The 17061-nt window shown below is 42.0% G+C and overlaps 1 protein-coding gene across 2 annotated transcripts in view; it reads right to left on the bottom strand.

Moving 5' to 3' along the window:
* The window catches only part of mdga1 (MAM domain containing glycosylphosphatidylinositol anchor 1), a 213650-nt gene that overhangs the window by 143235 nt on the left and 53354 nt on the right, over window positions 1–17061 (bottom strand). For both annotated transcript variants that reach the window (XM_004539549.5, XM_004539548.5), the window contains exon 3: window positions 1101–1240. In XM_004539549.5, the coding sequence (XP_004539606.1) occupies window positions 1101–1240 (140 nt within the window). The remainder of the gene's footprint in view (window positions 1–1100; window positions 1241–17061) is intronic.

Below are 17061 nucleotides of genomic sequence, written 5' to 3' on the forward strand. Positions count from 1 at the left end.
TTTAGTGAAGAGCCATTAGGTAATCCTTCTCTATAGGCTTAATAACATTTTGAACAATACTGTAGGAAGAGTAATATTTATTGTGAAATGTGCAGGTGGAAACACGGTCATCAGTTGCTCATTCAAATGAGATAAAAATGATACTAAAAGGGTGCTAAAGTGTGTGTGTAACAAGTTTGGAGTTGGCTTAAATGTTTCACAGAGTGAACAAAGGAAAGTATGGCTTTAGTTAATTCCAGTGTAAACAGAGTAAATTAAGAGATTATGTGACTAACCACAACAAACAAAAGAATGACCCGATAAACATAAGTAATGACTCACTGGTGATTCATATTATTTATGCTACCGCGTACAGGGCAACTGATGGTAATGATAAAATGTGTCCATGTTGCCTGAAGTGTTTTCAGTCACCAGCATGTTTTGCCTGAAAGTGCTGCAGTGAAAATAGTCCCTACATGTAAACAAAGTTGAATTTTCCCAGCTTTGAGGAGGTGTTCATGCATTATAACAACATCATCATCTTCACATGACCTTAGGCTCTCTTATATTTGTCTTGGGAAAATAGCAAATAAAGACAGAAAAATCTAGAGTTTGAACACTGAGAATCCAGCAAGACAGGAAAGATCTGAAAATGTGGAAATTCTTGATGACAGTCGGCTGATCAATGCTCTTTCATTATACTACTGCAATCAGTGATAGACTCTGACGAACCAAAGGACACATGGGTGCTACTTTCATAAATATAGCATGGTCTTATCAGCTTTAGTTTTATCCATTTCATACATAAAATACAGGAATTTTATGTATTAGATTTTTTTTAAATGCCAGTTTTAATAAACTACATAAATGCATTTTAATAGATAATATATCAAACACAAGTTTACATCAAAACATTCATCACACTAAACGAGAGTAGCCCATATGGTTGCTAAAACTATGTTTTAGAATGACAAGAGACATTGCTGTCAAGGTATCATTGAGCAAGAGAGGTGGAACGTACCTGCTTGCTCAGTGAAGGTCACAGCGGATCACCAAGAACATATACTGCATGTATAAATGCACATTTTAATAAATGCCCAGTGGGAGATCTTGGAGCTTACCTGGGGTCGTGGATGTCCTTTAACAATACACTGAAGCACTAGTGTGTCTCCTTCTTTGATGGTGTAGATTCTCTCACTCATGTTATCATCTTTGACGTTACATGCTGCGCCCGAGTGCACAATCTGGGCGTTGGCAGGAGCTGTGAAAGAAGGCATGGACACACACACACATACACCACAACCAAGCATGTAGTCATGCAGGCACACACATATACACACAGACAAACACAAAGGAAGAGAAAACCACATTACATATTTAGTAACATTTCAGCAGCAGAATTAAAGGTCATAGTCTTGTGGGTGTATGTGTAACACTAGTGCTAGTATTGATGACTCAGATAAATAAATATATCACATTACTCCTTTATCTGCATGATCTGAGTTGTCTTTTTTTTCTGTACTTGTAGCAGTGTCATGTGGATCAGTGTCTGAGGGAATGCGGACATTTATTGGGAAACTGAAACGTTGGTCACCTTTAGAAGTTCAAAAGGTTGAATCTTCACTCTGGACCAATGTTTTTGTCTTTTACAGATTTAGTTGTGCGGTAATGGAAGTTTTGTATTTTAGACGTTACAAAATAGGTTTAATAAAGTTGGTAGTTGTAACCTGTGTCAGTCTGCATTATACTATCATGTGGAAAAAAATCAAATGGACTCGTATGGCTTGTTTAGAAGGGTTGCCAAGATGAAGCCTTGTTTCTCTAAAAAGAACAACTTAGGTTTGCAAAGTTGTATCTGAGCAAACCATAAAACCCCTGGACAAATTTCCCTTAGACAAACAAGACCAAAGTGGAAACGTCTGGCCATTATGCACAGCACCGTATTTAGTGAAAACCAAAAAACAGCATTTCAGTAGGTGATGATTTAGACTTGCAATCACTGACTGAACCATGAACTCCTCTGTATACCAAAGTATTCTAGGCTGTGATGTGAGGCCAGCTCAAGCATACCAGTAAATCTCCAATGGAATAGCTGAGAAAGAAAAAGAATCAAGGTGTTGCAATAGCCCAGTTAAAGTCCTAACCAAGTTCAACCCAACTGAAATATTATGGTGAGACTTTAAGAGAGTTATGTATAAATGAAAGTCTGCAAATCTCAATAAACAGAAGCAAACTTTTTTATGAAGAGGGTTTGAATATTTTTGTTGTAGAAAATATCAACAGCTTATTAAATTGTCAGACTTTTTTCTTCAGTCCAGATGTTTGATCTTCTGGTCTAAATTGGATCCAAATGGAACAAGTGGTCTATGGCCCAAATCATGACCAAAGATACAACTAATTCCAATTTCAGTTGTTGATTTTGATCTGAAAAAGTCTAAGGCTGGTTCATTATTGATTCCCCCCCACCCCCCCCCCAAAAAATAAATAAATAAATAAATAAATCTATGTGTACAGTATTCATAAGAAAAAATGAAAACAAGATTATCTGTCCTGTTATAATAATCAACAAACTCCCACATCTCAATAAAACATGGAGTAGAAAGCAGTTTGTGGCAATAATGTATGACAGATGCATGATGGGAACTCTTTGCGGTGACAACATCTGCACAGCACTGACCCATGTGGAGGCTGGCTCGCGTGCAAATAGACTCAGATGGCTTCACCTCCCTTATGATGAGGTAAGACAGGAGGGGGGTGGGAAGAAATGGAGACAGAGCGAGAGAATCAGCGGGTGAGGAGGAAAAGGCCAGAGAGGAGTGTGAAACCCCAGAGAGAAACATGGGGGACGGGGCAGCACAATGATGTGATTAGCATCGATTCACAGGGAGAACAAATCTTCACTGTGCTGTACGACTGTTATCATTGAACGGACAGGAAGAAAGTGGGCGGCCTGTTCACCTTAAACTTCAACTCGATCAGACATAACAACAGCTGGCGTGATCCACAGCCAGAAATCAAGTTCAAAATAAAAGAAGGTTTAAAATCTGTCTCTCTATGTTCCCGCTCATGCTAATAGCTTAAGGTGTGACAGCACAGCGAGTGTAACTTTCTGCTTATATTTGTAATTTTTTAATGATATTTTCATTTATGGGATATTTTTTTTAATCCCCCCCAAAAAGAAGTAAAATTGATGAAAGAGAAGACTGTAGGTCAAACTGACTCCCAGTTGCAAAGACGTGCTTAATAAAATCTGTGATTTTGGCTTTTGGCTGTAGCTTTCTAAACCACATTGGTACTGTCAGTGACCAGACCTCTGTGCCCACAAAAAGCAATCTGTGAATCTTGTTGTTTGGCTATCATCATTTTGTTCTTATTTTCTGAAGATTTATATTTTAGAAAAGAAAAGAGGAAACGAGAGCATTTGTGGTATGAGCGCAGTTACTCATTTCGTGTACGTATTACAGTAAGCACATGCTGGCTGTGTGCACCAAAGGAATGTGTGTTTGTGTGTTTGTGATTGTAAACGAAACTGTGCGCTTGAGGAGCTCATCAAAAAAGCAGTCAATCATTTACTGCTTCAGTCTTGTACTGAAAAAAAAATCATCCCAAAACCATTTCTTCTCTAACTTCTCCCGACTTTGTGCTAAAAGAACAAAAAAACACTTTTTAAACATATTAAAAAGTTTGAAATGTAAGCCAGATTTAAATGCAGTGCTCCTTTTTCTTGGTTATGTTGAAATTCATTTAAATGATTTAACAAACGCAGGTCTTTTCAGCACTCAAGCTGTCTCTAGTTCATACACCGAACCACATTTAGACAAGGGAGCCGCTCAGTATAAATGCAGGCTTTATGCAGGAGAGTAACCAGATCACGTGGAGCAGTTGAGGGTTAAATGCCTTGCTGAAGGGCACACTAATAGTAGTTTCAATGGGAGGGGAGATCATGTCTAATTTATCTGCTATTTTCTAACATTTTTGCTGTTAGGTTACTGTTCAGTAAAGTGGATTCTCCAGTGACAAGTATGCTGTAACCTTTAAGCTTTAACATCCCGGCATGAATCTCTCCTGATCAATCAATTAAAATGTAACCCATAAAAGGATAAAAACCTAAAAATTACTATGTGGAGTAACAGAGCCGGGTTCCAGATGTGTGCTGCACTATCGTGAAAAGATGTCGGGCTGATATAAATGGTGAATAATTATCTCCTTACAGCTTATTGGCGTGTCTGCATTAGTTTGCCTCTCTGGAGAGGGAGGGAGGTCGGACAGAGCGGCTCCTCTGTCTGTTCTAGCCTCCGGCAGCTTGGCTGCTTCAACTGTCTGATCGACTAAAGAAAGGGAGGCTGCGAAAGAGGAGGAGGAGAGAGATGCAGAGAGGGTGAGCAAAAAAAAGAAGGAAGAAAATAAAACAGGCAAGAGGAGGAAGACAGAAAAAACAGAAACTTACAGAAGGGAGGAAAGCATAAAAGGAAATGGAGAAGGATTCAAGTGTGGGGAAAAATAACATTGCATAGATTTAGAAAACAGGTAGGCAGAGAACCTAAATGAATAAAACTGAAAATGGAAAGCAGGGACTAAGAGACAAATTACTATATCTATATATTTAAAACTAAAAAAAAAATTAAGCGGAAAGGAAACTTAGGAAGATACAGAACAAACAGGAAAAATAGGAATAATCATAACTGTAAACTGCAGACCAAAGCAGGTGAAAGCCAGAGGAGAGAAGGACTGAGGGGAAGAGAGGCTGGTTTGAGGGAGACTCCTAGCCCAATACAGACAAAAACAAAACCAAGAAATGATGAAAATAAAGCAAGAGGGCTCAGGCTGCATGACTACAGATACACCTCTTCTCTAGTTACACTCTAACAAGAAGAAAAACCCAACTACAACTAACTAACCCAACAACCATGAGAAAATCATTATGTAAGATAAACATAATTTTACCTGCCTATAATTTTCCACAATCCTACATCTGGTTGACAACTATTACAGTTTGATATACCCTATAAAATATCCATTTACTGAATATACATTTCACATACAAAAAACAAAGACCATCACACAGGCGTTCATGTTTTCTGATCAACATAGCATAAAGAAGCAAGTCTGTCTCTTTGTTTCAGTTAGTACGGAAAGAGATCATCAGTCATGGAGAGCTGGCGCTTTGACAGTAAACTATCCGAGTCTGATGATTCATCGATCAAAACTGTTCTGGTGGAAACCGATTGAAGGTGTTGTCCATGCATTATTGGAAACTTTTCTGAGACGTTCAATGCACATTAGTTGTAAGTGAAATATAACTATCGGCAAATGCCCTGTCTGATTAATTGATTTGTCACTGCCTGCCATGTTTGTTTTTGTTGAGGGGACAGGACATATCTCACCAAAACTAATGATGAGACAGGAGAGCTGGTGTCAAACTGCACTGACAGCTTGACAGAGTGCTGAGCAGCATGTGTGTGATTGTGGTCGAAAGAGTGACTGAGTGTGCCCGCTCTGGTGAAATGTGAGTGTGCATACACGCATGTGTAAGTGTCTGTGTGTGTTTTCATGTACATTATACTGTATCTTGCCAGAGGAATCCCAAGGAAGGTGATGAATCCTGTCGAACACGAAGCCACGCCGAGCATGATTGATATGCGTAGTTACTTTATGGGAGCCTCTCATGCATACAGATGAGCCCTGACTCAATTCACTTCATTCACAAGAGACCATTCAATGCTGTGGCCTTTCCTCTGCTATCACAACATAGGGTTTGAAAATAAGGAAAGGAAAGGAAAGGAAAGGAAAGGAAAGGAAAGGAAAGGAAAGGAAAGGAAAGGTTGACGAGCAGAAGGAGATAAGAGAGTGGGGGCCTGAGAGAAAAGTCACAGAATTTATTGATTAACTGCAATTGAGGGAAGTGTTCATTTGACCCACAGAAGCACTAATCACACACACACAGTCTTCCACACACAGAAAAAACAGCCTTATGGCCAAAAGTCTGTGTGACTCACATTGCCTCAGTATTTTATCAGGATTTTTCTGTGCAGACAGGATGGGGGAAGATCAAATGGTTGATGTCATGACCCCATCCTTTTCATTTTGGCTCGATTGGAGCTCTAGATATCAAAACGCATCAGGGACATTGATTTAACTTTTGACCTGACCATTAAATGGCAGTTATAAATGAAAGGACTAACCTTCACTAACCTTTTCATTCTTTCAATCAACTATAAATGGCTGTTTCCCTGCTTACACACTCACACAAACACACACACAAAAGAACAAGAAGATGTTTTTCCTTTTAACTGTATCTTACTCTGTAACAGTAAATAGATGCAATGAGCCTCCCTTAAACATACAAATATGATTTTCATTGGTACTGAATTCAGTGGGAGGCTTTCAAGTCTAGACTGTTCTTGAATAAACACTAGCTAGCAAATTATTTTATTTGTTTTAGGGTTTTGTTTTTTTTTTTTTTATTTAACTGCCTTATGATTTTATTTTGATGCTGGTTTTGGAGACATCTACAAACCAATTTCTCAAAAAATGTTAGGAATTTGTGTAAAATGTAAACAAAAAAAAGAATACAACTTTACAAAATGCTTGCAATCTGTGAGCTCTCACACATGTGTAGCGGCGCACACATTCAAGAATCACTGCATAAAGGGAAACGTAATATATATCCTAGTAACACAGTAACAAAAAGATGGGGGGGAAAAGGAAAAGGGACATTCTTTTCAAAAGTAGCTTATTACATAACGTATGTAATCTCTACATTCACTCTGTTTAACTCATAATTTGTTTACCAACACTTAAATAAATGTCTCTGATCATGTCTCCGTAGATTTGTATGCATGTCTCTCTTTCTGAATCACTGTACAGCCTGTGTGTTTGTGTGTGGATGGTTCAAATACTGTAGCTTATATCTTTAGTGGACGCTTGGCTGTTTTATATATGTTTTTATGTGTCATAGGTGTTGTAATTGCAGGTTATAATGAATCTGTATGGGTAAATATGGCATATTGACATGATAATCCGAGCACTCCTATTTTTTAAGTAAATCTTTATGTTTTTATAAACATGTTACAGCTATAATGTATCTGACGGCCAGTATGATAGCCAAAACAAATACACTGAACACTAAACAAAAACATTGAAATAGGGTCTGATTTAGTGTCTCATAGTGTGTGATACACGCTGTGCTACTTAATGCATGTGGACCTGTTTGTCAGTGAATGACTCTGTGTTTTCCACCACAACTACTGCAAGAGGACAAAGGGATTGCGCGATCAACAAATGTCAGATGACAGCAAAAGCCAATAAAGGTGGATCACTGGAGAGCAGAGGGAAGATTGGAGTGGAGAAAAGGTGGAGAAACTAGAAAAAAAGCACCTGTAATGGAAAACAGATGGGTAGGAAAGGGGACAGCAGTTTCCTGGAAACACTGCCGTTTTTATATCCAAGAAGAGTGACTCTTCCCTTTGACATCGTGTGTAATATCTATTATTAAAAGGCACAGAACATGGAAATTCAGAGGAAAGGGAAAATAAGAATTCGTGAACTCTTTAACTTGTCCATTCAGGTTTTCTACACATAACTGGGCATTAACATCAGTCAATGAATTTTGCCTTTTCTTCTCTTTTATACACACCTCACCCTCAGGTCCAGAAATATTATTTGTCCACTTTTTAGCTGCTATAACTAGAAAGAAACTAAAACAAAAATAAAAATCTGATTAATTCGAAACACAGTTCTAGTGTCTTTAATGCAGGCCACACGTGTACACACACACACACACACACACACACACACACACACACACACACACACACACACACACACACACACACACACACACACACACACACACACACACACACACACACACACGTTGCTTTATATATGTTGCTTTGTTATTTTGAAGAAAAAAGTTCATCGGACGACATGTAAGAAGTGAGGGGAGTCAGAATTGACACTGGTGGAGGACTGGAGTTATGTGAAGTGATTGGGGGTTTGTAGAACGTGGTCAAACATGAGTCGTACTCCTCAAAGGAGTGTATTTGCTGCACTTGAGCTATCCCAGGATGAAAAGATAAAGAACAAGAGAGAGAGAGTTCCAAAAAAAAAGATGCACACTGCTTAGATCTTTGGCATAGATGGACAGAGGAGAGTATGGAAAAGGCTGGGAGGACAGAGAAGAGAAACAAAAGAGAAATATGTGACTGGCATTCTCTTTGTGCAAGCTCCATTTACAAAGACCGCTGAATCTAGTATTCGCTGTGTTGATACTGACATACTAAAGAGAATATTGACAGTGTATTTAATGCCAGATAGCAGTTATATTAATACGTACAATTTAAAACATGTGTTAATAATTATAAGTCAATTATATATTGATTATAGATTTACAAAGATGCCTGATCATTGTATTTGAATGCATGCTATTTGCACCTTAAGGTAAGTAATACAAATTGCATTTCACCTTAATACACTTGCATATCTTTTAATCAACCCAACACTCTACACTTAAAAATGCACAAAAATACAAGTGTGAATATAACTGAAGTATTCATTTATTTATTTTAAACACATAAATTGACAAATAAAATTGCGTCGCTGGATGTTGGAGTGTTTAATGCAAATTAAGCTGAAGTGAAGTAAACAAAATATTCAATCACCTTTAATTTGAAACTCAACAAAACATCAGTGTGTGCAGTTAAGTCACAACAGCATATATTGATACCTTGATTAAAGTGTCAAGTGTTGCTCAGAAGTAGTAATCGACAAATCCATGCAAGTGTACACAAAGACACACACGCACTTTGCTCTAAGTAAAGCTTAGTGCTACTAAAAACAACACTAAACATCTTGCTAGGGATACAGGAGCACATCACTGCTTTGTGTAGATTCCTTAAATTCATTAAGTGCAAAGTCACCATGATCCGAAGCATAATGCTCCAAGTTTGGATGATCTGACATTAATAAAGAATGACGTGAGACTTCTTAAATGCTGTCACTGGGAATATTAACTGCGAAAAACCTTGTGATGTTGAACGGGTAATGTTATCTCAATGTCTCACATCAGCAGACCTGTCTTACAGACACATGGATTTCTCTCTTTAAACTATAAGATCCCCTTTTAGGGCCTTTTTAGCAGATATCCACATCGAAATGCACAAAATGCACCAAATCACACAAACATTTGCATCAAGGTGCTTTATACTGTAAGTTAAAGACCCTACAATATTACTGAGGAAACCCCAACAATCAGATGATCCTCTATGAGGAAGCACATGGCGATAGTGGGAAACAAAAACTCCCTTTTAACAGGAAGAAACCACTGGCAGAACTAGGCTCAGGGAGTTGCAGCTATCTGTCTGATTAAATGCAGAGTGATGTGTATAATGTTGTGTACCAGTCCACATTAGTAGCAACTAAAATATTATCAAAAATGTTAAAAATGAAAAGAAAATTCAAGTAATGTCTCTTCTATGTGCAAATGATTTTTTAAGATTTACATTTCACACTTCCTACATCATCATTTCCACCAATCAATGGTGCTTCAAAGCAACACAACATCTGTTAAGACAAGAAAATAGCCCACAACAAGAGCATTAAAAAGAGCAAGATAAGACGAGAGAAAGGATAGTAACAGCTGGTGAGGTTTAGAAATTGCACCAAAGGTTTTGCCATCATTGCGTGTGTGTGTTGGTTCTTTCTGTGTTGTTACAGCATATGCCACAAAAAGCACCTTGGGTGTAACATATGGTTAGTCAATGTAGCTTTCTGGAGCAGGACAGTCAGGATGAAGTAGAGATATAACAGAAAAAAAGAAAGCAAAAGATAATAAAATTAAAGGGAAATTGAGAGCAGAGGATAAAAGCACTGTATCTAGGAGCAAAGACAGAGGTAGTGAAGACAAGGCATGTGCCTCACGTCATCTGCCTGCCTGACAGTCAACCTGACCTTATTCTACTCACCCATAATTCTTCAGCTCCCTTTGATGGCATACATAAACACACACACATATGCACATTTACACACAGACTAAGAGCACAAGAAAAACACTTAATGTGAACAAAAAACAAAATGTGTGTGCGTGTGTAGGTGTGTGTGTCCGTGTACACGTCTGTATATTTCCAAGGAAACTGCGGCAGAGCATCCGACAGTGCTTAGTGATCAGTCCAGGTGAAGTGGTGAGAAGGAGGGAGGCACTAAGAAAGGATTTCGATAAAGAGGAGAGAAGAAGAAGCGCTCGAATGAAAGGTCAGAGTCAAAGCTGGAGGTAAAGAGAAAGCCACGAGTGTGTGTGTGTGTGTGTGTGTGGTGGAGGAGTGGGCGATCCTCAGAAGTACCACAAGAACAAGCTAGATATTATGGTTTCCATCGGTTTTAACAGTCATGCCAATAAAGTGACTGAAATTGGAAAATTTAAATTTACAGAAGTGGGAAGAGAGAATGACAAAGAGCAGAGAAATGCTGAGACAGACTTCAATAAAGACACACAGATGAAGAAAGGCAGAGATTGAAAGGTCCTAACAACCGTGATGTGTAAATCACGTATAGAGCGAGACTAGGAAAAGGTGAAAAGGAGAAAGCATGAAGAGCAGGTAGAGATACAGACTGAATGATGACACCGCAGCGAGTGAAAGACAGGGAGAAAAAGCAAGAAGGGCAGCAATTATCTTACATCTAGAGTCTAACTCCCTGCTTGTCAAAACAGCTAGACTTTAGATATTGATATTAGTCTCGCTGGTGCTGTTTTACTCATTGATAAATAATACTTCATTAATCTGTCACACTTCATTTAACGCAGGCCTTTTTGAGCTGCCATTAGGATTTAATGAAGCATTGACTCATGATAAAGGCTGGATTCAGCAGCAGTAAAGAGAGACATAATTTTTTCATGTACAAGAGACTTGAAGGAAGGAAAAAGAGAGCTGTGGATGAAAAGACAAAGTTTTTTTTTTTATCAACTTAAAAAATGTGACAGGGATCCACTGAACGACTGGCCAGAGATTAGAACTGGCTAATTTCCAGCATTCTGGTCATTACTGGTGACTAGCTGGTCAGCCTCATGTCTGTCCATTTACAAGCTGGTCCATTTCATGCATGCACAGCAAGGTCACAGCAGTGCAGGCAAATAGCTGCATGCACATAAACGAGACATTAACACGCTTACATCCTATTTTGTGTGGAAGCTCGTCACTGTCACTGAACACACAAAGCAAGGCAAGGGTGTAACACCAAAAAAAACCACCACCAAATCATCCAGGTGAACATGTAGAGACTTGGTATGAGCAAAGAATTAAAACAGTTAGAAGGAAAATTGTGGAGAAAGTCAAAAAGAGAAAAGGGTCAATGACCTCATATCTACTGAATTTATAGACACACTGGAAAATGATGCAAGTAACTGACATTTATTTTGTTATATAAATCTGCTGCACCTACTTTAGTAAGGTGTCAGGTAAACGTGGGTGTGCAACAGCTCTTTTTCAGTTGTTGCAAGTACATAAGTCCCTGTAACTTACTGCAGTTTAGGTAAATTGTAAGTTTAATCATTTCTTTTACTATGAAAATAATATTTTGAAAAAGAACAACTAAAGAAATGCACATTTTTGCTTCTACAGCAGGGAAAATATTTAATTATTTGATCCTCTGCTGAACACGTAAGATTGCTCACTATCAAAGACATGAACTATAATGTCTATAGTTTCATTTTAATGCAGAAAGACAGAATATCAACCGAAGATCCATAAAAACACATACGCCTAAACTCAACTCCTTATGTGTATAAAGCACAACTGTCCATAGAATGAATCTCTTCCATTCAAGTCCTCCACCACCACGGGGAAAGACCAAACAGCTGTCCCAGGACGTTAGGCACAAGATAACAGACCTGCAACATCGGCAACAAGCTTGGCGAGAAAGTGATAACTGTGCAATCATTCAGAAATGAATCACATATAAAATGACCAGCCTCGGTCTGGTTTCCCATGCAAGAAGCTGCCTCATTGGATGAGGATGATTGTTAGAATGGTGGTGGATCAGCCCTCAAGGGAGCTGGGACCACAGTCACCAAGAACACTGCTGGGGAGGCAACACTGCAAAATTTTGCAGTACCTTATAAGCGCTAATGGTTCAAAGAAATTCATGAAGTCATTACTGGATAAGGTTAAATGAATGCTTGGCTCAACAGTGCTCTGACTTTTTGTCAGCCTGGCTGCAGTACTGAAGAGAAACGTAGGTTTTTTTCTTAAATCAGTGATAAATAGTAAGATGTTCTAGTTTTAGTTTTGCTTTATAGAGCAACAAACTATTTTTCAGGCAAATTGAAGATTTTCTAAATTAGCGAGATGTTATTTCCTCTCCAGCACACAAGTTATCTGCTTTTAGGTGCGCATTTGAGAGTTATCGATGGAGTCAAGTACTTCTGATTTGTGGCTTTCTTTCTAAGAGGAGCCACAGCATTCAGAGTCATATGCAGTAAAGATGTAAAACTATTAACAGTAATGGAAAGTATGTAATTATATGGTGGAAAAGCAGAGCTTAAAGTGCTCGACCCAAGATACAACATCCCAGGTAACGAATACTGTTCAGTTTTATTATGTGACAATACTGTGCAGCTCCTTATTGGAGATTATGTATGGGAATTTCAGGAGCGAGACCACGCCTCCAAACACGCTCCTTCCGGTTGTCATCTATATAGGTTCCCCAGTTCTGCAAGCTGTTCATTCTCGTTTACGTGCCCCACCCTCCGCCCCTCTTTGTTTTCAATTCTTTAACTTCTTCACTTCTATTTAGTACACGGGGATCTGCTTGGCCCGGGAGCCGTCGCCAGTCCCCTTCGAGGCCTTCCCCAAACCGCAGCTCAATTCATGTCCAAGCCATTCACCTTTACCTACCAAAATGTTGTCAAACCTAAAATGAGGACGTGGGCCCAGCTAGTGAAACAGTTATTGTTAAACTAATGTGTTAAGCAGATATTTTGACACGTTGGATAAAATATGGATTCTATTTCTTCTTTCAATGATTTTGACCTAAATATGTGCAGTAAACTTTTATCTGTTGGGTCATAAATGCACATCCTTTATTGGTGAAGTGTGTCTAGTCTTGCGATCAACTGCGAATGTTACAGTAATATATTCTGTCACTCCGTCCAGCTATTTGTTATTAGTATTCTTGTGCCAAATGTTTATATTTTCATTAAACAATGCAAATAGTTTAGCTGAATTTCATCCACCAATTTCATTCACTAGAGTCGGTTTTTTGAGTCCCTGGGCACTTTTTTAAACAAATGAGGGTCAAATGAATGAAAGTATGCTAATTTCTGGTGGGGAAGTAGAAACTGATGGGGGAAATGGAGGACAACAAAGGCAAGCAAACTAAGGAGCTAATTGTTTGAAATGATACATCAATAAAATAAAAAAAATATATGTATATAAAATACAATTTAAAAAATTATAAATAATAGTAATTTCTTTCTCTCTCTCTCTCTCAAACACACGCACAGGAACACAAACAGACACTGCACTTAAATGGATAAATAATTACTTCTTATTTTACCTTTATATTGGTATTTATTTATCTGTTACATGGCTATTGTTATGTATCATAAACTGTCAGTCAAGTTGTTGCCCATCTGCTGTATTGTGACAGTATTGCATTGTGAATTATTCAGTGAGCCCCATTCCTTGGTGTCACTAAATATACAGAAAACTTTCTGCATGTGTGCTGCGCTCAGTTCTCAGTTTAGCAAAAAAAAAGGAGGGGCACTGGAAATTCATGACACAAAAGGGCAGATTATCTGTTCAATGAGGAATGTAACAGAAGAAAATAATCTATCATGAGCTTTCAGCATGAACTGAAAATCTATAATGCAGAACAGCTAACAGTCTCTGTTTAATTCCTTAAGAACAGTTCAATTTTTAGACAAAAGACTGTAATATTATTCTGTTTTCACACTTTGCCAGTCCCCCTACTGTTGTGAGAGACTGATGTGCAGGAGCACAACATCTGCTGTATATGGCGAAGACAAGTCATGATAATTGCAGTTACTAAAAATGTTTGTAGGGCGAAAAAAAAGAAATGAAGAAGAGACATGTTAACAATTGCTAACATGCACTGTCATCTAGAAACAACTCCGCTTGGTAATACACTTAGGATATATCTGCTTTTCAAACATGTTGCAGTGATTGCATGACATACACAACAAATATAATCCTTCAAAAAAACCTGCCATCTCACTTGTTTTACATGATCTTTACTGTGAAAAAGGTTGGAAAGGGAGGGGGTGCACACTGCATTTTCTCCTCTTACTCTTAGTCCAAAAAGTGTTTGCACAAAGTCCACAATATTTATCAGTGTTATATCAAAATCTACATTAACAACACACAACAGCATCAGTCAAAGCCAAAATAAATGTATCTCACAAGACAAATGAGATTTATAAAAAAAAAACAGTAAAATCTAGGTGCTCAGAGGGGTATTTAGTGGCCTGTAATTTATGAATGCAAAAAGCTTGCCTTTGGTTAAGACTCCTTTGTCAGTCACTGTGGCGGAGGCGTGGCCCCGGGCGCAGCTGCAGGGGAGGAGTGGAGCGGAAGGCTCAACGGGGCGGCGCTGCGAGGCCGGTAAGAACAGCTGATATTGTTTATGGACTGATGATGGTCTCCTCCGCTGTGTTTATAGTGAGACGAGGAGGAGCGGCCAAGAGAGATCAGCTGGGCTCGAGCTGTCAGACGGTGCGACTGAGTCAGCTGTCAAAATACAAATATATCAATAAATGTGGAAGTTGGCTATACCTGCCTGTGCTTGGTGTACTCCACAAGTGGTGCCGAAACCCGGGGGAGTGCCGGTGGGGAAATGTCCGACCCACAGGCCACGCCACCCGCCCAGCCTCTGCAATTCTTGGCGCAGATGCTGGCGGAGATGGCGACGATGAGCCGGGATCAGGCGGCCGACCAGCGTGCCCACCTGGCCGCGCTGCGGGAGCAGACGGACCGACAGACGCAAGTTCTGGAACGGCTGGTCGGGGCCGCTGCCACGCCGAAGCCCTCGCCGCTGTCGGTGTCGGTGCCCCGGATGGGGGAAGGGGACGACCCACAAGTTTTTTTGGAGACCTTCCGTGCCACGGCGGAGGCTTGCCAATGGCCGCGGGAGGAGTGGGCTCCGCGGCTGCTCCCCCTGCTGTCTGGGGAGGCACAAACAGCGGCCCTGAGTCTGCCTCCGGCGTCGAGGAGCAGCTTCCCGGACGTGAGCCGGGCGGTGGTGGACAGGCTGGGGCTCACCGCCGAAGACCATCGCCGGCGGTTCCGGGCCTGTCGGCTGGCTACAACGGACCGACCATTCGCCTGGGCCCGGCAGCTGCGCGACGCGGCGGTGCGCTGGCTGCAACCGGGAGCATCGGAGGGCGAGACGAAGCTGGTGGACAAGGTGGTGCTGGAGCAGTTCACGGAGGGATTGCCAGCGGAGACGGCGAGATGGGTCCGGTGCCACCGGCCCGCAAGCCTGGAGGTAGCGGTGACGCTAGCGGAAGACCACCTTGCCGCTGGAGCAGGGGAACCCGGGGACGCCGGACGGAGGCCGAACAAACAGGCCCCAGTGCCGGCCCCGAGACGCCGTGTGCCGGCACCAGGGCAGGCAGAGCGGCTGCCGGCGCTGAGCCCCACTAACCCTTTCGCGGCGTTGGTGCCGTCCAGGGTAGCCGAGCCAAGTGGAGCCGCCCCCGAGCCACGGAGGGCCGCACAGACGCCGGGGCCGGAGTGTTGGAAGTGCGGGCAGCCGGGGCACCTGAGGAGGGATTGTCCGCTTATGGAAGTGGGGCAGGTGTTTCGCGTTGCTGGCGCCCCAGCACCCTCCCCCGGTCCAGGAGGGACATACAGTATTCCGGTAAGGACTCGAGGGGGTATACGCCAGGCGTTGGTGGACACGGGCTGCACGCAGACCCTCGTACACCAAAGCTTGGTTCGCCCCGGGGCATTGCTGGAGGCAGAATGGGTGGAGGTGAGGTGTGTGCATGGTGATGTTCACAGGTATCCCATTGTGCCGCTGCTGTTAAAATATAAGGGCAAAACACATAGAGTAACGGCGGCGGTTAGCCCGCGCCTGTCGCACCCCCTGATTCTGGGTACCAATTGGCCGGGGTTTCATCAGCTACTGGGGCAGTACGCGGGGGTGCGATCACGACCGGAAGCGGGGTGTAGCGTGTGCGCGGCATTCAGCGGTGACGCGGGGTCGTCCGACACAGACTCCGGGGGGGAGGAGCTGGCGGGTCCCTCACGGGACGTCCCGCCGGCCCCGGAAGTGTCCCCCATGGGTGATTTCCCACTGGAGCAGTCTCGTGACGACACCCTACGCTCAGCCTTTGACCAAGTGATGGCTATTGATGGTCACGTGGTGCGCCCTGAGGCCGCGCAGACCTACCCGCGTTTCGTCTTATTAAATGACCGATTATATCGAGTGAGTCGTGACACTCAGACAGAGGAAACACACACCCAGTTGTTGGTGCCGCAGGGCTGCCGGGAAACGCTTTTCCAGGCGGCCCACTATAACCCCATGGCAGGGCATATGGGCTACGAGAAAACTCTGGAGCGAATAACGGCACGGTTTTATTGGCCGGGCATCCGAGCGGATGTGCGCCGCTGGTGCGCGTCCTGCCCGGACTGCCAGCTTGTTAACCAGCCGGCCATACCGAAAGCGCCTCTGCGCCCTCTCCCCCTCATTGAGGTCCCGTTTGAGCGCATCGGCATGGACCTCATCGGGCCGTTTCACCGGAGTGCACGCGGCTACCGCTTTGTGTTAGTCCTGGTGGATTACGCAACGCGGTACCCGGAAGCAGTTCCGCTGCGCACCATCTCTGTGAAGAGTGTGGCGCAGGCACTGTTTCAGGTCATCTCCCGAGTCGGGATCCCGAAAGAGATACTGACTGACCAGGGCACGTCGTTTATGTCTCGTACACTGCGGGAACTGTACGAATTACTGGGCATTAAATCTATTCGGACCAGCGTCTACCACCCTCAGACTGACGGGCTGGTGGAGCGGCTGAATAAGACTTTAAAGTCCATGATTCGGAAGTTCATTAACGAGGATGAACGC

The sequence above is a fragment of the Maylandia zebra genome, linkage group LG1, assembly GCF_041146795.1.
Source record: "Maylandia zebra isolate NMK-2024a linkage group LG1, Mzebra_GT3a, whole genome shotgun sequence".
In the NCBI taxonomy this organism is placed as follows: domain Eukaryota; kingdom Metazoa; phylum Chordata; class Actinopteri; order Cichliformes; family Cichlidae; genus Maylandia; species Maylandia zebra.